At 39.2% G+C, this 27170-nt stretch overlaps 3 protein-coding genes across 5 annotated transcripts; 1 reads left to right on the forward strand and 2 right to left on the reverse strand.

Moving 5' to 3' along the window:
• Positions 1-304: 304 nt before the first annotated feature.
• Positions 305-1654, reverse strand: LOC109627416 (lysozyme g-like). The gene is made up of 5 exons (XM_020083930.2): positions 1478-1654; positions 1216-1293; positions 849-1063; positions 619-769; positions 305-536 (listed from the first exon to the last, which is right to left on the reverse strand). The coding sequence occupies exons 1-5, from the start codon at positions 1479-1481 to the stop codon at positions 397-399; spliced, it is 588 nt and encodes a 195-aa protein (XP_019939489.2). The 5' UTR covers positions 1482-1654; the 3' UTR covers positions 305-396.
• A 1937-nt stretch (positions 1655-3591) lies between these two features.
• Positions 3592-7995, reverse strand: LOC109627296 (N-acetylmuramoyl-L-alanine amidase). Of its 3 annotated transcripts, none has more exons than XM_020083784.2 (4): positions 7805-7995; positions 6404-7264; positions 5756-5966; positions 3592-4919 (listed from the first exon to the last, which is right to left on the reverse strand). In XM_020083784.2, the coding sequence occupies exons 1-4, from the start codon at positions 7884-7886 to the stop codon at positions 4619-4621; spliced, it is 1455 nt and encodes a 484-aa protein (XP_019939343.2). In that variant the 5' UTR covers positions 7887-7995; the 3' UTR covers positions 3592-4618. The 3 variants fall into 3 exon arrangements, with proteins under 3 accessions (XP_019939343.2, XP_019939344.2, XP_069385599.1); XM_020083785.2 differs by having other exon boundaries at positions 7809-7971; XM_069529498.1 differs by having other exon boundaries at positions 4785-4919; positions 5720-5966; positions 7805-7984.
• A 2169-nt stretch (positions 7996-10164) lies between these two features.
• mcoln1a (mucolipin TRP cation channel 1a) lies at positions 10165-25748 on the forward strand. The gene is made up of 14 exons (XM_020083641.2): positions 10165-10385; positions 16782-17053; positions 17264-17431; positions 18045-18201; positions 18767-18848; positions 19617-19713; positions 20264-20363; positions 20890-20996; positions 21134-21283; positions 22063-22164; positions 22308-22430; positions 23048-23254; positions 23390-23520; positions 23966-25748. Exons 1-14 carry the CDS (start codon positions 10355-10357, stop codon positions 24000-24002), a joined length of 1764 nt encoding a protein of 587 aa, XP_019939200.1. The 5' UTR covers positions 10165-10354; the 3' UTR covers positions 24003-25748.
• Positions 25749-27170: the final 1422 nt, after the last annotated feature.

The raw sequence follows: 27170 nt of genomic DNA on the forward strand, positions 1-27170 counted from the left end.
GAGGCAGTGACCCACACAGGAGGGGTCAGGAAACGATTTCCATAATTCAAATACATATTAAAACAATCTAAAAAATTGTAGTGTCGGATGCAGCAGGTTGATTTATAGCATCATGTGATACAATGATACAAAATTTGCACAGAGATTTATACTTTTCTGCCAAACAGCTCTAGTCTAGGGGTGACTGGTTCCTGAGTCTCTGATATCGTTATTTTGAGGGGGCACTGGAAAGATTGGGAAACCCTGATCTAAATCCAGAATCCTGATCACTAACAAGGATTAACTCAATACACAGGCATTGTAGTTTCACTTTGCATCACGTTTATTTAGCTCAGGTTATGACACAGTACACACACTACGATGTTTCATTCCTGATTTGTAGAAGACTCATCAGCTTCAGCCGCTGTACCCATTGTCTCTGTACCACTGAGCTCTGGCTGTGACATCATTGGAGTAGTCTCGTCCTGTTGTGTTTTCATCCACTCCCTCATAGGAATGCACATTTTTATCCCCCATGTTGTAGGCTGCTATCCCTCCTGCAGGCACAAATATACATGAAAACAAAGTTAAACTAAGAGCGAAGTCAAAATACAATTACACAAATTCTGTGAAACAAACCTTTCAGCTGCTTCTCTTTGCTCCAGCCAGGAAACTTGGTTCTTATTCGCTCAATAAATGTAACCAAGATCCCAGTGGCTTGGCGGAGGTGATCCTCACTGTCCCATCCACCTACAGCAGTGTGTCCACCACCGTTGGGATTAACATCAACCTAGAAAAAAGGCATTATTGTATTGTAATATGAAGTTCTACTAGAAGGACGTGTGTAAAACCATAGTAGCTGTTATAACCTGCATCAGTCCCCAGGCGTTGTACGCCTGCCTCTGTGGGTTCCAGTCTCCCCAGCCGTCTTTCAGTTGATTTCCAGCCCTGGACTCTCTCGAGATGATGGCAGCAATGAGAGCCGGTTCGATTCCGTAGCTCTGTCCAACTTTATTGATTTTGCTCTTGTATTTACTCATTCTCCCACTGTCTATCTCTGCCATTTTGTGTGATGCTTTTACACCTTGGAGAGAGAAAGAAAAGACACTTGATTATTGCATTCAAGCAACAAAGGCACCTTTTGGCCTGTCGGTGCAATGATCTCTTTTTGCTCTTTTTTTTTTAATTGGTGATCGAATCAGTGATCAAATGTGTTTCTCCACTGCAGTGAACTACCTGAGTATCCCAGGTTGTCCTGCTGAGAAGTTGCCCCTGAAGCTCCACTGGTCTCAACCAAACGTATCTGTCCATAAGCTGCACAATGTGACAGTCACATATCAAACACATTGTCACAAAGGAGAGCAACAACAATGCACATGAGGATACATAGCTACAAAACTAGAATTTAAAGATGCTTGTTTAATAACAATCAGTTGTATTTAGGTGAAGTAGTAATATTTCTATCTAAGGAAGTTAAATGAGCAGGTAAACAACTCACACATTGTTCTTGTTTCTCCTCTGATGGTCCTGTTGATGCTGGAAGGTGGCAGGTTTGGTACAGTCTGTTCTGTCTGTCGGGTTGAACCAGCAGAGCAGCTCTATTTATATGTTTCTGTTTACTTTCAGTTTCACTGCTTAACTTTACTGCAGTTCCGTATTTCATCTACAGGAGGTTGCTGAGCTCACAGTGAGGCGAGAGCAGCTGATTTCTAGGAAATGGGCTCCACTGACAGTAACAACCATTTTTTTCTGCTCAGTCTGCAGTATGGAAGTATTACAAGTACAATAAGTTCTTATATGCTCAGAAGTTCTAGGGTCTTAGAATCAAAATTGTAATAATATATTGAATCTTATTTGAAGATTACTTCAGGACAGACAGACTCACACAAATGAATTTCATGATCAAGTTCAGCACAAGTCCTGTCCTTTATTTTGTTCTGTTCTGTCAGTTTTATATAATTAAATAACTCATCTTGTAGTGATTCCACAAACGTCTGTCTGTAAGTGGAACAAATATCTTGCTAACTTATTGACTTTACATTTGGCAAGTGTGTCATCATTAAGAGCATCTTAAGCTCTTACACAAGGATCTGGCTGAGACAAGAGGATATTTCTCTGGAGCTGAATTTTAGAAGTATGAGAAAATAGTCCTAATCACATAATGATCTGAGCTCAGTTATGTCCGTGAGAAAAGTGCAAAGCAAAGAGGAGACATTATTTTGAAATGTTCCTCTCCTCTTTAATGGTCTACAGCCTCATGTTTCAGGTCAGAATTCAGGCCCAGCAGTTAATGCCTCTTCCAGAAAGCACAGGATGCATGGTGCATGCCGTTCATCAGGAAACTCCCTGTTATTTCAGGCAAGTCAGGATAATTATACCTCACTCCGAACTACAGTACGGTTAAATATAGACGACACATCTCCACTTTCTCCCACCATTAGGAAATGAGGTTATCATTTCGCAGATTCGAATACTGTCATCTCGTTCAGTGAGAGCAAGAGCCTGTGCAGTAGTGAGTAATGTTGATACACATGCTCAACCAATCAGTGTGTGTGTCTGATGTGTGATAGACAAACTTCTCCTCACAGATGTTCTGTAATGTGTATTCAAGTGGTCATCAAGACTAGAAAAGTGTTATATCATGTCAGACTATTTACCACCGGCTCATTTTTATTCCTCCATAGACATTATGTTATTCACAAAATTATTCACTATATTACTATAGTACTGTTCACTATATTACTCATAAATTATGTTATATCATGTTATTGGTCAGATACTGAAAACTGCAGCAAACATGTTTCGGTACTGTCACTTCTTTCACATTCAGTCTGAGTGTAATTTAATTGTAAACATGGGAGTTTTTTGAAATTCAGACCTCAGAAGAGATGCCTCGATCTTACACTTTCATTATTGTTATGAGTTCATGTGGGGGTTGGTAATGACATTATACAATATAATTATTGTTAATATCCCATTACGCACACAAGAGGCACAGCGGTACACAGAGGTGTATCTAACAGGTATAAAATAAGATCTATTTTGTCTTCAGCACTTGAGAAAGAAACATTTCTAACATGCAGGACACAGGAACAGACGTAGACAAGCAGAACCAGAGGGGACACAAGACAATAGGGTGTGAGTCTATGGGTTTGGCCTGAAATACAAAGTATAAGAGGTAAGGATGTGAAACACGCCAGGCTGAATTTTAGGGAGCTGTGAAGGACATTAGAATATTTCTATTAGACAGAACAGTACATATCTACAAAAATTACCTAGCCCTCACTTTCTTTCTTTTACATCATGTTGACATATATCAAACAAATCATATGATCTTTGTCTTTAGCTGGAGCCACAGGCTGTTTGTGTCATAAAGTTGGCCTCTCTTGTTAAACCATGAGGTTTTATTTTCTGAGGCTCCACCCCAGTATTTCATCCATTGCGTCCTCCCATGTTACAGTGAACTCTGCAGAGTAAACAGGTTCTTTCAGTATCTGTGTGTAAGGTAGCCTGGGTTAGCTATAGGCTAAAATATTGTGTAACATTTATGTCTGTTTGCGTTTTGATGGTTGTTGGTACACTGATTCTGATTCAGTGGAACAAATTGTAAAAAAATGTATCATGCACTTTTATTGACAACCAGTCCTGTTTGATGAAAGATTCAAATGACCAAAACAATCTCATTTATTACATGTGACAGACTCTTTATTGTTTCAAGGAGAAAAAAGATGATTTACATGAATATGTCCCTCATAATTCAGGATATTTATCAACTAAAACCTCCAGTTTGCAGTATATCAGAAATCCATCTATTTATGTTTTGTTTGCTTAGGGAAAAACACATATATGTCTCATAATACTCACCATGATTCAAAAACTCAAAGCTTTAAAGGTACAGTGTGTAGAATTTTGTGATACCTAGTGTTGAAATTGCATGTTGCACCTCACCCTCTCCTTCCAAACATGAAAAAGAACCTGTGGTAGCCTTTAATTGTCATAAAAACTCAAAAGATGTTTAGTTGGTCCAGTCTGGACTGTAAAAAACATGGCGGCCTCCGTAGAGAGGGTCCCCTCGATGTAAATATAAAGTATTTAAATATAAAGGGCCTTTTCTGGGCTAAAGAAAACTACAATTCATACAATTTAGATGAAATGAACTAGTGAAAACATCATGAGAATTATTCTACATTAAAGTTCTGCCAATAGTTCCCTTTCACCTAAATCTTACACACTGGACCTTTAAATAGTGATCCGTCTAACAAGGTAAATAACAGCTGTTGAATCAAGATGTTCACCCCATCTAACATCCTTAGGATCTCTGTACATTCAAGTGAGTTGGATGTTAATTCATCTCAGACCTGAGCTCAGTGCCTTAGTCTCTCTATTATATCATCGGTGCCCCACATTTGAGGTGTGACCAGGGAGATCCATTTGATTTTAATTAATCCTGCACTGGAATAGATGGCTCTCAACTCATCTACATACAAATTATAAATTAGTCCAAAGTTTGGAGGATTGAATGTCCATTTCATGTAGTGAAACAATTTCAAAACTTAACCAAATCAAACAGTTCCTTCCCTGAAGAAGCATTGATAATGTGATGATGTGTAAGGCGACTCATGTGGCAGTGGGACTCCTGTCAGAACCTGAAGTGTTCCCAGCTTCTTATTTCAGAGAAGAAGGCATCTCCAGGACAGGAAGTGTTAACCACCTGCCTGTGGCCATGGATGGTGAAGTTGGCAGACAATCCTCCTCCATTTACTGCACAATGGACCAGACGATGACGCAATAGGTCCATGGCGTGGCGAGAGGGAAGGGTGGCGGTGTAGTTACCAATGATTGACACTCCATACCCGAGGCTATTGTGGCCCCTGGTGTGTGTGCCGAGGTATTTCCAACCTCTTCCTTCATATACGTAGCCGTCAGAGCCCACCACAAAGCTGAGGGCACAGAGACAGAGCAGCAAAAAACAAATACAAACACAAAACATTAAACTCAGCAACATTAATGCACAAAAAATGATGTTACAAATAAAGTCATGCACATTTAAAGTACAATATATTTTCAAAAATGACAACATGCATAGGTGCATGAATGTAAGTTAATCAGCAGCATTAGAGTTAAATCAGACTTTTTTTCCCCCTGTCTCCAGTTTTTATTGTAAGCTGGAGTAATTGCCTCCTATCTTCAGATGTATGTAATCAACCTACCGTCCTACCTGCCTACCAACCAACCTATTATTACTAACTTACCTACCTACCTACCTATTATTACTTACCTGCTTACTAACCAAATAACTCACCAACCAACCAGCCTGTCTACCTACCTACCTATTATTACTAACTTACCTACCTACCTACCTACCTACCTACCTACCTATTATTACTAACTTACCTACCTACCTACCTATTATTACTTACCTGCCTACCAACCAAATAACTCACCAACCAACCAACCAACCAGCCTGTCTACCTACCTACCTATAAACATATTATTACTAACTTACCTGCCTACCTATTTACCTACCAACCAACCAATCAGCCTGTCTTCCTACCTACCAACCAAATTATAATTACTTACCTGCCTACCAACCAAATAGCCAACCAACCAGCATGTCTACCTGCCTACCTACCAACTTAACTACATACCTACCTACCTACTGACTTACCTACCTGTCTACCAACAAAATAACCAACCAACCAACCTAACTACTGACCTACTTACAAACCTAACTACCTACCAATCAATCACTCAGCTATGTATAGTTTTGGGTTACTTGTATCCGATGTCGCTCCAGCCACGGTCCTCCTGGTGGAACCTCTGCATGGCTCTCATGTCACGAGAGCACTGTGGGAAGGACATACAGGGTGAGGATGGCTCGTAGGTGTGGTGCACATACAGGAAGTGAAGGGGCAAAGACAGTGGGATGGGGGTATCCTGGAGGGATTTTGCCCCCCACTGACAACGACGGATGATTTGAGGGCAGTCTGAGGAGAGGAGAGAGGATGAGGGTTAAGACACTGCTGACCTCTGGTGGTTTATTTTGGCATTTTGCCACAGATAGAAGTGTTGTTCTGGGTGTCATACTACAAACTGAGGTAGTTTTTATGCCTGTTAAGGGAATGATAATCAAAAAGTTTTATTACATATTTTTGTGTCAAAAAGAAAAAAAAAGCATCAACAAATGTTTTCTTTTTGACTCAATCAGTTTGAAATTGTAGGAGGCTAAAATATCCAGCCACCATAGTCAATGAAAATACAGCTTTGAATACCAAATACTATTTTACATTTAGTTCTTTAACTATTCTATGGACAGCTGCATAAATTAATCGATTAGGTAATTGACGGGATTATTCAGCAATAATATAGATTATTAAATAAATCCACAGGCTCCAACTTCTAGAATACTTTTCTGATCACTAACCCCAGTATATGTGCACAAATGCCTTCAATCCATCCTTCACCGCTTGCCCCACTCCAGTGTCCCAGGCAATCCATTCTGTCTTCTCCAGCTTCCAGACCAATGCCAGTGTCTCCATCACCTGGCTGTGTAAATCAAGTGCTTCCAGAAAGGCTCTAGATATCTCCCGTCGCTTCGGGCTAATGTGGCTGGTCACAGCATCAAGGCCCTGCCCCTCATGCAAAGTAAAACTATAGTATCCTTTCAAGATCTTACTGAGGGCTTTTGGCTTTTCAGATTCACTTTGATTGCTGAGGTTCATGCCCAGTACAACTCCATCCATGCCACCATTAATCATAGCATCAGTGGCCAGAGTGGGAAGCCGAGACAGACTGAACACCTTAGGGTGCTCCACATTGTCCCAGCACCCACTTGGCCCCATGCGATAACGTGGTGGGAAGTCCTGGAGGCTGAGGAAGGACAGGCCCAGTGTCCTGGCCAAGGTAAGAGGGAAGATGCCATTAGCTGGCTTACCCTCAATCTTTGCCCTCAGTCCTGACTCGATTCCCAGCAGTAATGGTGCAAGTGCCACTGTGGTGCCATCTGGAGCAAGAACCACCCCACGTTCCTCTCCATAGTCTGTCACAATATGATGGATGGCCTTATCAAAAAAGCTGAAGCGCGAGGCATTAAGCATTGTTGTCTCAAGGACTTCAGCATCACTGAGATTATTTGACGCACCCAGGAAATGGATTGTCATTGCATCATCATGGCCAGCAGTCCTCCGCAGGGCCCTGACCAGAGCCAGAGGGGACATGCCAGGGTCAGAGTCCTCAACTTGCTGCACAGCGCGGATGAAACTGTCCATGTTCCGTAAGTGGACACCTGATAAGAAGGTAACAGTGTACAATCATGAACCAGTGAACAAACTGTTTAGTTCTTTCAAATAGCAGTCATACTGTGGCCCTTTCTTAATGGAATGGAATTGTAAAATTAAATTTAAGAAAATGTCAAACTGAATCCCAGAATGGGTTGTATAAAGAAGAAAACAAAATAAGAAAGGCCCCTCAAATGTCTTTGGCACAGTTGACACAGATTTTCTATTATTTGTTTCTTTTGTTATTATCTGCTGTCTTTGATTTGAGATTTTGTATTATATAATTAGTGTTTAAATTACAGTAATTTTCTTCTTTTCTTTGATGTTTTGTAACCTTGTTTTTAATCGTCCAATTAATGAAACACTTTGTAATAGCTGATTTGAAATGTGCTATAATTTATAATAAACACAATTTCCCCCTGGGATCAATAAAGTATTTCTGATTATGATTATGATAGAAACAATGTTTTTTTCATTACTAGTTAACTCATGATAATCATTGTACACATGTTCAACAAAGCACAGACGTTTACCTCTTTTAAACTTACCTACCGGCTTGCTGCAGGTAGAAAGGAGGCAGAATGAAGCAAGAACAAAAATTGACAGACCAAAAAAAGTCATATTTTGCATCTCCAAGTTGTTGCCTCCAAACAGAAAATCAGAGAGTCTGGCTTTCACTCAGTTAAATGAACAAAACTAAACTCTGTGTTTGTGTAAGTGTACGTGCATGATTGTGGTTATGTGACCCACTAGAGGATAGTTCTCTGTGTACACTCCAAATATTGATTTAGCCTAAAGTTAAAGTGGGTCATGGGCTGCCCAGGAAGGTTTATTATAAATCATATAAATCAGGACTTTTTCTAAAATTATATTGGGTTGTTAGTCTTTCCTCAGATGTTACACGGCCTTCTAAAGATTAATTGTACAATATGACGTCTACACAGATCAATGGATGCCAAAGCAGATTAAAGGTTAATATTTATTTTTCGTTGAATGCAGGGGGGATTACTGTCAAACAGAACAGTCCTGACTTGAGGTTTTGAACAACAAAGCTGGTTTGACAAAACTGCTGCCAAAATGTAAATATGCAGCCATTATAACTGAATCGAAATTAAGAAAATACCACACTACTTTTAAAGTAAACAGTAATAACATGAACTTGTTTAGTGTAGGTTCCTCAGAGACATTAGATTACAAGTGGGACAAACTCATGAAAATGTATTTTCATTTCAAAACACAAGCTTTTGTTTATGATAGCCTATTAATAGTTTAGCCTATATACAATAAGTTGTAGGTTAAGTTAGTAATGTCAAGTAAAAAAAAAACCTCTTAATTTGAAAAAGAATGCATTTTGGAAATTTATTTTGAATAAATTACAACTGTATAAATTATGAAAAATATGTTGAATTTAAAATGTTCTACTCCCTTGCCTCGATTTCATTATCTTTTATCTATTTGATCATGTTTTACCCCACTTTGATATATTATTTTAAGAAAATTATTTTAGTTGTTGTATTAATCTGTTTTACATGTTTGAAGAAAGTACTGATGTTTTGCTGTATAGGATACTGCAAATGTAAAATGTATGGAAAGCAGCAAGGGAAGAGGAGTCATTTGTTCAAGAGAAGGATAATAAACACATCACTGAGCTCTTGTTTCTGTGAACCACAAATGTGTGATGGACGGAATATCGGACTAATGTCACAGTTGAGTTTAGTTCCATCTAAACCTATAAGGTTGTAATGTACGGTATCACACAATGGAGATTAAGTGCCACTTAAAGGGAAAAGAAATCTAAGAATAAAGTCATAATGTTATGAGAATAAAGTCATAATTTTAGAGTGCATGTAATTTTAGAAGATCAGCCTGTCGCCTGCATTAAGAAGGAATGTGGATCATCTTAAATTATTCTTTAGAATAGTTTTACAAATAATGAAATATGAAATATATCAGGCTCATCAGCACCACATTATCATAAGACTTTGAAAAGAGTGTGTCTGTGTCAATTCTGAAGAAGTCACACAGACTTGCAGGAAATAGCTTCTTCTGTGGAAGAGGAAAATGTTTTGTTAGTGATCCACTGTAAAACTATTGCATGATATGTCTGTGTGTTATTCAAATTAGTTTGTAGTTTCTCAAAAGTGGAAATCCAACAAGCATGAGTTCTCCTTGCTGCTTATTTCTTAAAAATGTTTTTTCTTTTCTCTCATAATTTTATATAAGACATTGACTTTATTCTTGTAATATAATGACTTCTTTCTCGTTTGATAATGACTTTATTCTCGAAATCCCAGAATTGTAGTTTCCTCAGTGTGAATCCCATTTTTTAATATATATATCTGCCAATATATTGGTATTGACAGTTTCTTTACTCCCTTATTTTGCCATCGGCCACCAAAAATTAATTTTGGTGGTATTCTAAAAATATTGAAACTGTCAGCTTAATGCGGCCATGCTTGAACCAGTCTGACAGTTTCTCCTAAGTTTATTTAACACCATAGGAATAAGACTTGGCGTTACATAAAACAGAACAAACATATTTAGAACTGCAATGGTAAGTTAACAAATGAATAAAAAATCTAAACGAATAAATTAACTAAATGTTTTCATAGTATAAGCATATATTATATAAATAATATATATACACAGATATAAGTGTTTATTCATAGCCTATATTTGTGTATAACATCTCTTTATGTGGACACTCATGCCTGAAGGCTGCAGTATTAATGTGTTATCATGTAAAAGTACTGATAATTGCTGTGTACATTAATACACGGTTCAAAATGTACTTATATACAGCTTTAAGTGTGTAATAATGTTTATATACTGCATATAAATGGGACTGTACAAAGCAGAGTCGCTTCGGGCTCTCGGTGAATCTGTTTTGAGCTCCGGCTGCCAGTCACGTGGTGTCGGTCACATGATGTGAGCGGAAGTCAGCACCGGCAGTGAGTGTGACAGAGCTGTGGACGGTCCGCTGCTCCACCGTGACGCCCTCAAACCCTTGTACCGCACACACACACACACACACAGAGAACAGCCGCTTTGAGCTCCAGCTGCGCGATCCACTCATCGTCTTTTAAAAAGTGGACTTCATGGCCGCGACAGGACTCCAGGACTCTCCAGGTAAACAACATTTCAACCTTTCTCTCGAGCTAACGCTGTCGCACAAGGAGACACTGTTGTTTTGCTCAGTGTGACACAGTGGTGGTGGTTTGTTGTTGTTGTTGTTGTTGTTGTTGTTGTTGTTGTTGTTGATTCATTATTGTCACCTCGGTGTGTCTGTGAGGTTCAGGATCACGAAGTTATTCTGTCACCATCACGTTTTGGCTGTGGTGACTCCTCTGTGTTTTAGGTGTGTCTTTCTTTCCTCTTCACTGCTCCACAGGTCAAGACTTCACACACACACAAAAACACAAAGGTTCGAAGAACATCACCTGTTGAGTGTCACCCGAGTAAAACTATGAAAAACCAGTGAGAGATTAGTATTAAATTATACTTTACTCCTTCAAATCCCTCCCCATAAGACCTAATGTCAGCCTGCACAGTTAGAGGTGTTTACTTTTCCTGATGCTGACTTTTCTAATCTTTTTTAATTAATTAATATTCAGGACAGTAATGTATATATTGCAATGACAGCACTCATATTGAAGTAATGTCCAGTTAAAATAATGGGCGAGGATTGAGCAACATACACTTACAGTAGAACAAGCGTCAAACAAAAACAGAAAATAATGTAGAAAGTTATTAGTCTTGTAAATGTCAAATGGAGAATAACAAATCAAAATCAAACACACACTAAACAAAGAAGCACAATGCAAAACATAAAGGCACAGTGGCATTGGTCCTGGAATGAATGAAAGTGATACATTAGGACCTCTTGAACTCCCGTCAAGCACCTGAGGTTTATGGCTGAGTTCACTGTTGAGGTTTGATACCTGGTATCAGCAGCCATCAAGAGAGATTGATCAAGAGATTGCCGGTGTGGTTGTCCACACTAATATTCCATCCCCGAGAACTGAAGTCTTGCATATGATACATGTTGTCATTTTACTGTCTCCTGCATCTTAAATGAAGAAATGTAGATTTCTCAAACTAATATCAGTCAGAGGAAACAAGACACTCACAGATGCATTTTGGTTTCTCTGACCTTATGATGGGCATTTTTCAATCCCTGACGAAGTGTTTGGAATTGCAGAATCAGATGACTGAACTTAAATACTACATCCAAGTCCTTGCCCTCATTTCAGAGGTCGCAGTGGTTGTGTGAATTGTTGGTCTAAAGGAGACTGTTTTTAAGCCTCTTTCCCAAAAAGAGCTGCTCCACCAAAATCAGCCCCCACCCAACAACAAACCTCCTGAAGTACATCCACAGGCCCTGACTCTGTCATGCATAATAACAGCTCTTTCATAAGCTCATCTTACGCATGGTTGCATCTGCAGTGTTTTGCAGGTTTGTGATTGTGGGGTAGATGAATTTTGACTGTGTCTCTGTGAGGGATTTGACTTGAATGTGAAACATTCATATTACAAGAGAGTTTTTAAAATCAAGATCCACTTACAACCATTCTAAGGCAGTCAGATGTGGTTATGTGAGTAAAAGTTACAAAGTGAATGTAAAAATAGCTATTTTCATACCGACTTGTGAATTTTAAGGAGCTATGAAGCTCACACATAATGGCTTCTTTGTGTAGCACCACACACAGTATGTGGGCAATAAGCTTCAAGTTAAAGGGTCAGTTGACCTTAATTACAAAAGCCTGGTCGTCTGTGTCTGGTGGCCATGCACATGCAGAAGTGTGTCATCGGAAGTTTTCCTCCCATTTCAAATATAATTACTTTCCTTTAGAGGTGAACAGCAAAATGTATGTTTTGCTTAGTAATTTGAAATGAACTGAACATTTAACATTCCCTCCACAAGGAGGTTATGTTTTTACCCCTGTCCATTTGTTTGTCTTCTGTTTGTTTGTTTGCGTGTGAGCAAGATTACACAAAAAACTCAACACATTTCCATGAACCTCGTCATGAGGGAGGAACCCATTAAATGTTGGTGTGGATCCAGGAATCTTTTTACAATCTTTTTTAACATTGCAAGAGGCATTTTTTAAATTTGTCAAAGGCTAATAGACAATCGAATTCATAGATCTATGAGTGTGTGACGTGAGTGTGAAACTTGGTGCTACATTTAAGGGGACTGTTGGACCAGGCTGGATGTAAACTCTACTGATTGCCATTCTAGTTGAGAAGTGAATGGTAAATGGACTTTTCTTCTTAGGCTTATTGATCACTCAAATCATTTTACAGTAGAAGCATTCACTTATTCACACACACATTCATACAACATTTCTATTTGCAACACCTTTTCCATTACACACCATTTATGCACTATCAGCATTACCATCAGCACTATTACTATCTTGTCCGAGGAGATTTCAGAAAGCAAACTGGAGAAGCCAACGATTGAATCACAGACATTCTGGTTAGTGGAAAACCTTTTCTACTTTCTACTTTTGGAATTGCTGTTTTTAAAAGATATCACCTCCTTCTTACAAATAACCTAGAACGTATTTATCAGAAGATAATCTTTTTTGTATTTAAGATGTTTGCATCAGTTTGTGTATACCTGGGACGTTGGACTCTCTGTCTGTGGGTGGCCTTCGGCTGTGGACTGCCAGACTAGATCCAGGCACTGATATCAAGTTGTTGACAGATTGAAAGGATTTAGTTTGACAGAGAGTTGGCTACATCGGTATTTCTGCCAACGCTCTTCCGGCGGCAAACCGGAAAAGCCAGATATTTTTTTTAGAGAGCAATTCAGCTTAAGCTGTGCTGTCGAACATGGCAGCACGGCCGGCGGCTCGCACCCACTTTTGTTTGCCCGATTGCTATCTGCCGAGACGATCGACACACTGATCAAAGATATGTGGGCACTTGCTCTCTGCACCTACTGTCAACAGGAAATGTTAAGTGGATGAATTATTTTAGCTGTTTTTCATTCTTCTCACCAACACACGCAACCCCTGTCAAAGCTAGGGCACCTCACCTGCCTTGGCCGTAGCCAAGTTAATTGCTATGCTGTCGCTCTCGGCTAATTTAGTCGAAGTCAAGTGCTTGTATGGATGTTATTCATATAACCTTAAGGCTTGTGTTTTACTACATGATGAGAATGCACAGGGTGTGATTATTAAAACCTAAACCTTTGAGAATCTTATCTCCACTTTCTTGAAGTCGTACTACAAGTATGACTGCATATATGAAAAAAGTATTTTGTGGCTTTAGAGGGAGCAAAGTCTCAAGTGATGTCACTTATCCACCATCTCTCTCCACATTTGCATGTCTATGAGCCCTTTGTGTGTGTGGGATTGTGTTTCAGGGTTAAAAAAATGCATGTAAAAAGAATTTCCCCTTGAGGGATCTATAAAGTATCTCTTCTTCTCCTTAAGTTGACATTGGTTTGGTCTGAAAACATCTGGGTGTGAACTAACCCGAGCTCTGTATCTAAACCAACCAACAAAGATGAATCACAGAGCTGGAACCTGCGATCACTCCAAAATGGATCGACTGGTCCTTTAAATTACACTGGAAAAGTTCAACATGATGAAGTAATGCTTTCTGATGCTCTTAAATGTTGGCTTACTTAAATGGGCTAGACCATTAAACACTAATCAATAAGTTTCACAACATATTTTTGATAAATAGCAATTCAACTAAAGCTTCTGCTTGTATTGTGTAAGTTAGAACATATAACACGTAATTGATCTACCTCAGATTTGTAATTTGTATAGCTATCTCTCAAGTGTTTCATAGTGTCATTTTCTCTTCATATAGAAGAATTTAGAACCAAAACCTTCACTCAGGAGCGAATAGCTGTCTTAAATTTTAAAATAAATGTAGACATGTGACATTTACTGGGATGATTATCAATATTAGACTAATAAGAACATTATTAGCACATCCCTGTAATAAGCTCATGAAGCAGAATCACAGGATAACTGTTTTGAGTAAAACACATAACGTTACCTCTAATGCTATCAGAACCGTTCTCTACTGAAATTATTGAGATTTATGTGTTGTGGATTTGTATGTAACTAATAAAAGGAACTCCTCTCTTTTAGTTACAGTTGCTGAACTGGTCCTCTCTCAAACTAAATTGAATAACACCATGTTGAAAAACTGAAAAATCCATTTGTTTGATTGCTTGAATCCGTAATGTTTCTGCAGAAGGTTCCTCTGTTTACAGTTTGTGCTGACTAATACTGAACACGAGTAGAGTGTTCCTCCTGTTTCACTTCTTATTTCCATGGGACAGCTCTGCCAAGCTGTTGTTTGTTCTGCTGACTTATTGTGCTTGTTGAGTTTGGAGTTAACCTGACTCAGCGATTCATCGGACCATACCATGCTGACTTTAACAACATAGTAAGAAAAGTTCCTCAAATCTTGCTGAATATCATCAGTCATGTCATGTTTTCAGTCGTTTGCTGATTGTGAGTGAACAAACTGCGTGACCCTATTGTTCCTGGTCTAGTCAGCTGAAGCATGTGACAGCATGATAAGCCTACCCTGTGATTTGTGGTTTTCTATTTGGTACGGTCAATTCCTGCAGAGACATGACACACTGACCTGTTTTGTTTCCGACCATAAATGACCTGTTCTGGAAGCTTAGTCACGCATTTTAATCATGGTTAATTTGACTAGTCTGGTCATCTGGGAATGTTTGACTGAGCCCATATGAGAATACAGCAAGAAATTGTCTGAAGAATTCCCCATAAAAACCCCCGGAAGAATGGAAATATGGAAAACGAGGTGCCATACATGTAGAAGACGCTAATGAAGGCTTGGAAAGACAATGGCAATTGAGAGCTTTTGGTGGTAAGGGCAGGCGCCAACGTCAATGTGCTAAAAACATGTGATATCTGCAGCTGAATGTATGCATCATGTTCTGCCTCCTGAGTGCTCTACCCAGAGGCCACTTCTCAACTGGGCGCTTGAGATTGTCCTGTTTTTTTTTATTTAATACAATTTAGTCAAAAAGATAACTAAAAAGTCTTGAATATAATCCACAAAAGTCTTATTTGTTCTCTTGCCAGTAGTTGTTTTAGTGTGTTTTTATATCCGATCACAGGCTGTTGATGAGATACATCACACACAGATAAACTCAAAGTGGGGTCATTGACTCAGTGCAGAGTTTCACTCTGTAGAATCAGACATTTGCCACTTGTGCAGGAATGGCACACTTCCTCATTGAATAATCAAAAGAACACAATAAGGAAACACTACACTGTCGGTGCAAGAAACAACACATCAGTGTAAATTCTACAGAAAACCTCAAATATCTTCAGAAATACTGTTACACCTTGGATTTTGGAAAAAGCCCAAACAAAAGTTTTTAATCTTATTTAAATGCCCTTTTTATAATGCTCTGGAGTTCATTTTGTAGAAAGACACTTTATGTCTAAAATGGTTTTATCAGTATTTATCTATGTAACTTCATACATAACATACTCAGTATCTTAGATCCATCAGCTCTTGATTGACTATCCTGCTACAACCAGTCATCAGCTACTATGATGTCTCAGTAACTCACGCTTTGGAAAATATTGTTGGGTTGAAATACATATACAGGTATATGCCTATCAGCTTTTCAATCAAAATTTAACCTTGACTTCAGATCATTTGTCATATTTAAAAGTGAAGAAGGACATTTTTAACCCTCTAAAGACAAAACAATTCATCATTACTATATTTGTGTCCAACACTGATTCCCACTAGTTTTAGCATTGGAGTGACAGAGGTTAAATCACATGTGTAGCTGAGTTTAGCACATGTTCTTAGTGCCAAAGAGAAGTAAAGTCATCCACAGTGAGAGACAGAGAGATGATGTCAGGCTGAGGTGAAAGCACAGAAAGCTGAAGACAAACTCTTCAGACTCCGGCACACTTGTGGTGCTGACAGGACGCTGTCGCTGGAAGTGAGAAGGAGGTGTTGAGTGGAGTCAAGTTTTTCAGGAAATGACTTGATTAGTGCTCAGCACTTTGGAAACCCATTTAAATTCATGCTGAGGCAGTTATTATAGTCACAGCTGTAGTCTCTTGGGCTCTTTCTTCTTGATATATATATATATATGGATATGAATGCTGGATATGAATGCTGCCATCATGCTCATTTGGAGCCAGAGTCATCACAGTAGCATGGTCTCACCGATATACACACTCAACCAATCGTGAGTCTCAGCTGTTAATCGTGATGTTTTACTCTGTTTTATAGCATCAAATAACTAATTCAAACCAAACTTACCATACAAATGTATATTTAGAATGACTTAAAACCAAAGAAATCATCTTTGAGAAAACTGTATTTGACGTGTACTTTGACTTTTTATGTCCATGTCCTATCAACTAAAAAAGCCTAGTTCTATATTTATTCAGTAATTCTTATATTTTAAATGAGATTCATTTCTTCATAGATCTAAATTTTCATGAGCCTGACTGAGAAAGTAAACATTTGCTTATTTTTTTCCTCTAGAGCAAAAAAGCCTGTCCTGCTCGGTGACACACTATGGCTCCACAGACAGCAGCGGCGAGCATGAGAGCAACAGTCATGGCAACAACCATACCAACCATCAGTGTCCCACAGCAGGAGCAGGTCAATGGGTCGTGGCTGACCAGGGAGAGGAGGCCCTTCGCAGGAAGCTGAAATACTTCTTCATGAGTCCTTGTGATAAATATCACGCCAAGGGCCGCAAGCCATTTAAGCTGGGCCTGCAGCTGCTCAAGATCATCATTGTCACAGCTCAGGTCAGTATCTTGCCCACAGCTGTCAGGGACAATTTGGGGTTCAGTATCTTGCCCAAGGGAACTTTGGCACACAGAATGAGCGCCACAGGGATCGAACTGCCAAATTTCTAGTGAGAGGACAACCTGCTGTAACTCCTGAGCCAAAGCTGCCTCTGTCCTATCTCCTCCAAGTGACATGTCTCACCTGCCCCCCCGCCCTCTTCACTGCAGTTGGTGCTGTTTGGCCTCAGTAACCAGGTGGTGGTGACCTTCAAGGAGGAGAACACGATGACCTTCAAGCATCTCTTCCTCAAAGACTACGATGAGTCCTCAGACGACTCCTTTGCGGTTTACACGCAGAGGAATGTCTATGACCACATCTTCTACACCGTGGAGAAGGTAAGCTCTGAGACAGATGGACAGCTGCTTAAATATATTAAACTACACTGCTCTAACTTTTATTTCTCAGTTTGAAACTAGAGTGTCACTCAATAGAGCAAATAACTTCACCAAGGCCCAAATGTTTTCTCATAAAACCACATTTAATTTAATTAGATCCAGATTTGTATGTGGATCTGAACCAAAACGGACACACTCTTAGATATCAGTCCCCTAAATATGTCAGATTTTTTAAGATCCATGAATTATTTTCTGAGAAATCAACTAAAATTTAAAAAAATCTTGAAATTTAAAGTGAAACAAATACTCTTGGATCTGCCCACTGATCCAAGTCGGTGCCAAAATGTAATTGTGTTTGTGTCTGTGTTTTCATGCCAAACAGCCAACGTACCTGACATTGACTGTAAGCCAACTAGGAAAAGCAGAAGCACTGATTCTGTCGGTCTGTTTTTGCCTGTGTTCAGCTCATCTTCTCACCAAACTCACCAGAAGGCTCTCCTCTCTGTGTTATGTTTCCTCAAGTCTTTTTTCATCTCAACTCTGTGTTTATGAGGCAGATTCTTGAAGCCACAAGATTTTTCTCTTCATTATTCTCCTCTCCTCGTCCCTCCAGTATCTGGCCTTACCGGAGACCACAGTGGGACGCTACGCATACGTGTACGATGTTGGCGTGAATGGCAGCGCGCTCTCCCTCTGCCAGCAGTACTACAAGAAGGGACGCATCGACCCAGCCAACGACACTTTCAATATAGACCCCCACATCTCCACAGGTACATGAACTACACTTTACCACATGATTAACACTGGTCAGTGTTAGAAGCTCTCTGCTCCCACCTCTGTATTGTGCTAATGTGGGAACTGCCTCTGTCCATGACAAGCTGTTGATTCTATGATAAGTGCTGGGAGCTGTAGCAGAGCTTTGTTACAGCATTTATGCGAGAGTTCATGTGCACAGGCAGTGTTTGTTGCATGTGTTTTAATATGTCAAACAATTCCCGTCATGAATGTTGTTGCGTACCCTCAGAGTTTCTTACTTCCTCTTGTAACAATTGTTTGAGTCCGATTTTAACAAACTAAGAGGAAGCGAGTTCAGCTGTGGAAACAACCTCACTTTTAGATATTTCTATAACTTATACCGCATTGTATTTCTGTCTGATCTGTTACATCTAATATTGCTGACAAGATTTCATGTTGTTTTTATATTGTCTTCTGTACAAACTGCAAAATGCCAGAGATCAGAAATTCTGATGTTTCCCCTGTCTTTGATTGAAACTTCAGCATATGCCAGTATTACCTCAGCAGGACACTTCTCTGCCTGTTCTTTATCCTCTGCAGACTGTGTAGGTGTGAACCCTCTGTCCATGCCTCCGTCTTCACTCAGCAGCAGCTACAAGAACTTTACGCTCAAGTTCCACAAGTAAGGCTTCATTTTTTTCATTGGCTTCTGCTTCTCCTTGTTTGGCCTCCGCCGCTGATATGACATTAAACAAGTCACCTGTATCTCTGCTGCACACACAGAGGTATACGCATAGTTTGCTGTGTTGATTCACATGTTACTGATAATTGTCAAATATCAAATATAGCTTCTGTGTCTGAAAACATAAAAATCTTCCTCTTGAACTCTTAAAAAAGTATTTGATTATTTTCAAGTTATGAATAAAAAACCCACATATACAATTTAAAACCTTCTTCACTGAATTAACCAATGCAAATACATTACATTGCATTTAACACATCAAATAATTGTATGCTTGACTTATAAAGCAACCTCTTACACTCTTGTATTGGACAGCATACAGTACTGTACCTGAAGGTCTTTCATTTTCTTTTACTTTTACCAGCAAAATTTAAAATGTGTTAGTACCTTCAAACTTATATTCTCATTTTAGCTGCACTGATATAACTTTACTGAAGGTGATGATGATCACATTGATGAGCCACAATCAATCTATTGTAAATGATGCCTCCTGTCAGATACTGTAAGTAAACAGAGTGAGCAACAGTAACTGCTTTGGTCCCATTTAAACAGCTTCTCAAATGTTAGGTATTTTCTTTGTCATACATGATAGTAAATGTTCTTTTTTTATTTCTTGTCTGTTGATCAGATTTAAAAAAATGATATTTGTATTTCATGAATACAGAGTTTCCCTCTCAGTTTTAATCTTTCTCTTTTCTCTGTTTCAAGGCTGATTAATGTCACAATAGAGTTCCAGTTGAAGGCAATCAATATACAGACCATCATTAACAACGAGATCCCAGACTGCTACACCTTTTACATAACGGTGAGAACAAATCATACGAAGCCTTGGTCCAAAGGTAATGGATTACATGAGGATTCAAGAGGCTGCCTTGTCCCCAGCACAGTGAAGGGCATTGTCTTACGATATCTCGTTTTTTACAATACATGGTTATTTAAAACATGTATTTTTGCCTTTTGCATTTATTTGATGGGTTGTGAGAAGACAGTCCTGACCTTTGCTATGTCCCAATATCTTTTGTTCTATTTGGTATAATGGGACTGAGTACAATTTTACTGCGATAGACAGTCACTTCTTTGGGTATATGGTCATGTGCTAATTATTATGCTAATTACTGACAGAGTAAAGGACACATTTTATACATTGTTTAGTATAGACATTGCAGTTTCTTCAATACTGATCCAATTTATCTTTACTTAATGATTCTGCGTCAGTGACAATTAGCATCAATATATCTGATTTCTTCCAAAAATGTAATTGTTACACATTCTGTTCAATTTGACATGGCTTCATTTTCTAGAATTTATGTACAGCTTCATGGGAAATTAACTGTGTTGTCTCCTCACTCTTCCAGATTGTTCTGGACAACAAGGCGCACAGCGGCAAGGTGAAGATCCGGTTAGAAAATCAGGCATCGATTAAAGAGTGTAAAGACCCGAGCGTCTCTGGACAGGGTGAGACACCAGTTGAGAGGATGATTGGGGCTCTGTGAGGGGAGAGAGCAGTGTGACATGAGACTCTTAGAAGTCATAGAAATATGTCAGCAGTAATGTACAAGGGGGACAAACAGGTTTCAAGCCATACATTGTATATAAAGATGGACGAGCCAGAGTCTGCAAGTTGTAGCATTGAAGTCCCTTCAATTCGTGTGCTAGACCAATCGAGACAGTCTCAGTTTTCAATCACGATGTGTAATTTTTTTTACAGCATCAAATAACTCATTAAAACCAAATTTAACTTGGTAAAACACTGGACTGGTTAGAACGACTGGAAATGACAGAAACCACCACCTGGAAGTGTTGAGGATCATGAGGATGTTAAAGGCTATATACAGTTACTGTTACTGAACCAACAGGAAGTTTCTATTCCTCAAGTTATTTATACAGAAGTACTGTATCGCAGCTGTACCACACCATCCCAATACTGAGGTGAAGAATCACTAACAGTTCTGTTTGTTCCTCCTTCCCATTAAAACCCCAGCTGAGAACTACTCTCGTGTAGCTTTTGACATCGTGGTGGCGCTGGTGTGCATGGTGTCACTGCTTCTCTGCGGACGCTCCATACTGCGAGGCATCACGCTGCAGCAGGTGAGGAGAGTTACAGTCACAAGAGAGGATGCTGGGCTGTAACAGACCGGAGATATCGTCATTTTCAAATTGATGTGTGTAGTTCATTTTTATAAATGTATGGTTCGTTCCTCTGACCACCTCTGTGTGTTTTCCAGGAGTTTGTGCAGTTCTTTAAGGAAACTCTGGATCGTAAAGTGTGCTGGGCAGACCGGCTGGAGTTCATTAACGGCTGGTACATCCTCCTCATCGTCAGTGATATCCTCACCATTACCGGGAGTATCATCAAAATTGGCATTGAGTCTAAGGTGAGTCCTGCTTACATCTACACCAGTGGTATTCAGTCAAAATTCAGAGGTGCAGTTGGAGAAAATGTCCTTCAGCAAAGGTCTGAAACATCATCATGTTTAACCAGTGTAGTATTTATGGTGTAGTTAAATATATATTGAAACATTAAATGCATCTTGTAAAATCATACGATAATATTTTTACAATATTTATTGTCAGTTTTCACATTGTATTGGAGGGATTGTAAATCAAATAAATAAATGCTCCTTTCTTGTGACAAGTAAAAAATATGGAAAGCTTTTTTCTTAAAAGAAAGTCGTACATATTAGAAGAAAAATAAAAAGTGTAAATTAAGTTTCCCTTATTGACAATGACATGGACAATAGGTCTGGACATTTTCTGGAGTTCATGTCTGAAAAATGTCCGTACACACACTGGCTGCCTCTCTCCTCTGACAAAGACTCACTGTCTCTCTCTCACTCTGTAGCTCTCATCTGGGACTTTTCCACATTTCTTTCTTTTCTGTTCAGTTTGAGTCACATTTCCTCTGCTGAGGAAATTCTCTCATCATGGCTCAATAAGCAGTTATCTGTTGAAGTCTTTCATGCACAGTTTCCTCTTCCTACCATAAGTAAATATGAGAGGCTACAGGTTTAAATGTACTTTTGCGTTGGAGCAGCTTTTCATCCTTATTTTTTGAATGTTGCTAGTGTTTACAAATATAAAGGTTTTCCCCTTATTACTTAGTAATGAGCGATATTTAAAGTCATAGATCTCCTCTCTTCTTTCCTCCTGACAGAATATGTCCTCCTATGACCTCTGTGGCATCTTGTTAGGGACCTCCACTCTCCTGGTGTGGGTGGGAGTCATTCGCTACCTCACGTTCTTCCAGAAATACAATGTAAGTCTCGGATCATGTGGTGGGAGTCAACTCGTACTGCTGCTGATTTAATTACTGATGAGAAAAATGCTTTCCCTTTTTGATGTGATGTAATAAATTCAGTTAATATATTGTCGCTGCTCTCATACACACTGTAACTTTAGATTCTGATCATCACACTGCGAGTTGCGTTGCCCAACGTGATTCGATTCTGCCTCTGTGTGGCCGTCATCTATCTGGGCTACTGCTTCTGTGGCTGGATCGTCCTGGGACCGTACCATGTCAAGGTGAATGCAACGGAAACTCTCTCAGGGTTGTAAACATTTGGTGAAGTAAAAATCACTTCAGAGTTTATGATGTTAAAGTATCATGTTAAAAACATACATTTTCATTTCAGTTTAGTCCCATGTTTCTCTTTTTGCTCATTTCTATTCACATTTAACTCTTTGCTTATCTCAGATAATGCTCATTACCTGTCTCTAAAGATTTAAATTAAATTCAAATGTATGTTGATTTGTAAGATTCAGACATATATAAAACTGAATTTTACAGGGTCAGCTATGCTTTTGTGGCGTACAATTCTCCAACAGCCTTTTTTTTATCTTTAAACATGCATATTCGTCTAAAGTCATATTGGCTTTACCTTATTTCACAAATCTTCTGCATGGTAATTTGTCTCACATGATTGGTTCTGTTTTGAAATCTAAGTGTTATTTCACACCTGAAATTTCAGACCAAGACCATGTCTTGACTACATTGCAGAATTGCTGAGTTGGAGTATTATTTGCAACAAATTGCTGAAATTAGCATTCTTCAGTTTAAAGCAATGTTAGCACATCTCAGTTTGTCGTTTCCTAATGTTTCAGAGGTTTAATGGCGAGAACATTTTTTTCCTCTCCCTCAGTTCCGCTCCCTGTCCATGGTTTCGGAATGCCTGTTCTCCCTTATCAACGGGGACGACATGTTTGTGACGTTCGCAGGGATGCAGGAGAGCAGCACTCTGGTGTGGCTGTTCAGCCAAGTTTACCTGTACACCTTCATCTCCCTCTTCATCTACATGGTGCTGTCGCTGTTCATTGCTCTTATCACAGGAGCCTACGAGACCATTAAGGTAGGAGATCAATACTGAATGTTTGGAACTAATGATCAAAACGTTTTATGGAGTGGGCATTTTTGTCCCACAGTAATTATTTTTAAAGTAGCCCCTAAGGTTTAAATAATAACATATTGTCATTAATCATCACAGCACCAAACCCAAGAATCCATCCACATCACGGACTTACAGGCCTTCATAGCAGAGTGTACGGACGCACCAAGCTCTGGGAAGTTCAGGGGTCTGGAAACCTCGCCGTGCTCCTTCTTCTGCTGCTGCGACAGGTGAGGAGGAGGCAGCGGCTCTTGTCAGATACACAACAGATGATTGGTTGACGCAGCCTGAATAATTAATATTTTAATTTAATTGGATCTAAACATTTCTGCAGCAGGACCAATTGATAACAGTCATAAGCATCAGAGAAGAGACCTAATAATAGACAAGTGAGCTCCCTGCCTTGTTTCTAGCCATGTAGTTTTACATTTGAGAGGCTTTTGAATTTAAAAAACAAAAAAATATATATACATATTCACTGGGTTTTACATTGCCCCATAACTTTTAATAACATTCTGAGGTGGAGGGGAAATCAGATTTGCATTTCTCCAACGTGTTTGTCTTTATTCTGTCGTGTCATAATTTGTCACAGTTGTGTGACTCTAAATAAGAATATATGAATTATGATGTAGAAAATTGTTAACATGAATCATCTTTATTTTAAATTCCCCGCAGAACAACCACATATGAAGACGTCCTGCTGGTGAACTGAGGTAGATCTCTGTGACCTCGCTAGCTAGCCCCTGCTGGCCACAGGGATACACCGCACAGACTCCTGACGCCAACGTACTGTATCTGGGTCAGTTTCTTAGCACTCATCCTCAGGAGGAATTGCCTTCAGCTGGACCAGCACTCTGTACAAGGAATATATAACACCAGTCTTTTTATTGGACCTCTTATTTAACCCTGTCTTCATTTCCGTGAACTGAAGGACAGGACTTGTCCTCTGTGTGAAGAGGAAGACTCAGCAGCATCATGGCTGATGAATGCAAAGACATTTCTCTGTTCCTTGTTGATATTCAAAACAAATCAGTATTTTTCCCTATGTATGTAATAATGCACATGGCTGAACCAGAAGCAGGGACTGCTGTTGGGATACTAAACAGGTACAGGTTGGGGACTCGCAGAAGTACAAACATGGTGTTGTTATTTTTGTGCTTTACTTTTATAGTCATTTCAAAGTCGGTTACCTCCTGAGGACAGGGTTTGACTTTTTACTTAAACACTCTTTATTTCAAAATAGCATTATCTACTGCGCAAACTACGAGAATGAGACGAGGAATTCCACCCTCTGGTATGCTGTCTTTTTTTAGACAATCATGGAGGACGACAGGACCACAAACAGCAATACAGAATGAGGTTTCAGCTGTTGAATTGACTTGATTTACCCGCTCCCCACAGAGTGTAACGTTTCTAACTGATTCTTCGGTTCCAGTCCCACTACACAAGCATCACATTTCCTACAAATGTGTATCTTTTGTTTCGTTTTTGTTGCCGCATTCGATTGCTGTAGTGGATTGAGTTACATTTGTCAGAGTAATGATCGATGCGATGGGATGCACTCGCTCACTAATGAAGCACTTAATATCGTCTGTGGTCAGCTACTACGAGGAAAGCTGCTCTCCGGAGCGATGTGCATATACTGTGTTTCTTTAATGATGCCCAATGTTCAGAACTTTTATATGACTTGTTTTTTTAATGATCTTGAAGAGAAAAAACTTGAACTGTCTTACAAAATGGAGCGGAGGTCATGGTAGATAACAAGAAGATATAATGATGGCAGACATATATTTATTTCTCTAAAATAATACCATAGCCACATAATTTGCTGTCTTTATTGTTATGTCTTGTTAAACACTGCATAAAACGCACAATAGTGTCAGGAGTCATAATCTGAATTCAAGAATATGTTTTTAGGAAAAGTGTCTTGAAATGATGATTCATTTCAGTGTCAGTAATCTCATATTCTTTCTGATGAGTAAACACTGTCACATTTATAATTATTTTATTTAGGGATTTAGATTTAAAATAATGTGTGCCAAACAGGCCTTAAGTTATTGTTGATTTGAATGCATGTACTTGTATTTCTTGATATTCCCTTCGTTTGAAGATATCGTGTTTTTATAAAAAAAATATCTGCTTTTACCTGAGAAATGCAAATATGAAGTCATCTACTTGGCGTCGTGTCTCGTTAATCTAGTGACAAAATGTTCCCTGATCGTCTGTGATAATGAAACTGGTTGTGGACGACTGCAAAGATTCTCTAGTTCCATTCTAACGCAGTTCCTTTGACTCGTCAGAGGGGGGAGCTTGTTGTTCATGAGTGTGGACACTGTACCAGAGGACTGCAAGTTAATTTCTCTACTTAAAAACGATGGCAGATGAAAAAAGGCACAATGAGAGTTTAAAGGAAAGTATGATTGTTGATTTCTGCAAATAAATCCTTCAGTCAAACACAGCCGTCGTGAATCTCCTGCATGTTTTAGTTCAGACGCTGCAGCACAAAACTCTCAGAGGAGAAATTACAATTCGTTTTTCTTCAGAGCAGACCAATGCGATGAGCTCATTTCCTGCTTATTGAGCTTTTCGACTGAGGCTTGGCAGCTGATGTAGCACATCTTTGCTTTCCAGCCACTTAACCTAATATTACCATACATAATGCACTGCTCCGACGATGCCTCGATGGTTCATGTGGGAGTGTATGTGAGAGAGAAGCAAAGGGGGGGGTTCATAGTCCTATGAAATCGTCTCATAGATGTGTTTTTATTTATCTTTCTAGAATAGATCTTTCACACTCATTGTGTTTCACATCATGTGTGGACAGGATGTTTTTAGTTTCAGTGAGCCGATGCAGGTAAATGTGCCTTTTGTTACTGCCAGCTTGATCTCAGCTTGAATTCAAATATGCCCCAGTTATTCAATTGTGACTTGCTGTTTGAACTTCAGGGTTATTTATGTAAGGAAGGGCCCCTCAGATAAAAAAAGAATGGTACTCAGAGAGTCTCCTTTTGAAACCACAATGATTCACTTGATCCTGATCTTTGTTTGATTTTGCACCAAATTGCACACACTAGTTGAATGAGGGGTTAGGGGGGTGTTACAATGTTATTTAAGGCAAGGCAGTTTTATTTATGAAGTACCTTTCATACACAGAGGTAGATTCAGGATGCTATACAGAGACATTTAAAAACAACACAGACATTTTTTTTTTATCAGACAGCACCATTTAAAACAAATGATGTTCCCTCAACACATACATTGCTCCAACACATAAAAACATTTTTGTAGAATAAATATATATAAATATAACAATAGGATCAGGATTGAAGTATTTAATCCGGCAAACTCACTGTTTTTACTACAAAGAGAGGAGAGCATGTTGTGAGTCCAGGAACGACCTCATCGTGACCCACAGGCCATGACCAGCCCTCTCTGGGTGTATCAGGGGTGATCCAGCCGATTTAAACAGTTGACCTTTCTGATTTTCCACATCATGAGAATTAAATGTTTTGTTGCAAGGCATGCTAAAGTGAGAATTATATTGTGCTGACCTAAAATTAATGGCATTGGTCTGAATGCATATACGACCGTTGTTTCCTTCTTTTCTTATTTCTTATTTCTCATTCACTGAGTCACTGAGTTTGTGTTTGGTGTGTCTGCCTGTCTGTTTGTGTGTATGTGCGTGTGGGGGGGTTGCATGCAGGTTGTGTTTAGCACCACAGGCGGTGTGTGCAGCTGTCTTCACAGAAAGATGTCAGGGCAGATGGATGACCGTCACCAGACCACACTGAAGAAACAGATTTTAAAGATGCCAGGTCTGTGTTGAGATTGTCAGTTCATCCTGACTCTGTTTCAGCAGAGCCAGGCGCTGAGCCACACC

Source organism: Paralichthys olivaceus, chromosome 8, assembly GCF_024713975.1.
Source record: "Paralichthys olivaceus isolate ysfri-2021 chromosome 8, ASM2471397v2, whole genome shotgun sequence".
In the NCBI taxonomy this organism is placed as follows: domain Eukaryota; kingdom Metazoa; phylum Chordata; class Actinopteri; order Pleuronectiformes; family Paralichthyidae; genus Paralichthys; species Paralichthys olivaceus.

What these genes read in the sequence shown, in the direction of transcription:
- LOC109627296 (XM_020083784.2), bottom strand. Translation starts at nt 7,886, where the DNA reads ATGCAAAATATGACTTTTTTTGGTCTGTCAATTTTTGTTCTTGCTTCA. An exon ending in TACCTGCAGCAAGCCGGTAG is followed by an intron (nt 7,265 to 7,804) that starts GTAAGTTTAAAA and finishes CCTTCTTATCAG; the next exon opens with GTGTCCACTTACGGAACATG. An exon ending in ATTTGTGCACATATACTGGG is followed by an intron (nt 5,967 to 6,403) that starts GTTAGTGATCAG and finishes TCCTCTCCTCAG; the next exon opens with ACTGCCCTCAAATCATCCGT.
- mcoln1a (XM_020083641.2), top strand. Translation starts at nt 10,355, where the DNA reads ATGGCCGCGACAGGACTCCAGGACTCTCCAG. An exon ending in CGTTCTTCCAGAAATACAAT is followed by an intron (nt 22,165 to 22,307) that starts GTAAGTCTCGGA and finishes CTGTAACTTTAG; the next exon opens with ATTCTGATCATCACACTGCG. An exon ending in GAGCCTACGAGACCATTAAG is followed by an intron (nt 23,255 to 23,389) that starts GTAGGAGATCAA and finishes TAATCATCACAG; the next exon opens with CACCAAACCCAAGAATCCAT.
- LOC109627416 (XM_020083930.2), bottom strand. An exon ending in ACGCCTGGGGACTGATGCAG is followed by an intron (nt 770 to 848) that starts GTTATAACAGCT and finishes CCTTTTTTCTAG; the next exon opens with GTTGATGTTAATCCCAACGG. An exon ending in CAAAGAGAAGCAGCTGAAAG is followed by an intron (nt 537 to 618) that starts GTTTGTTTCACA and finishes TTGTGCCTGCAG; the next exon opens with GAGGGATAGCAGCCTACAAC.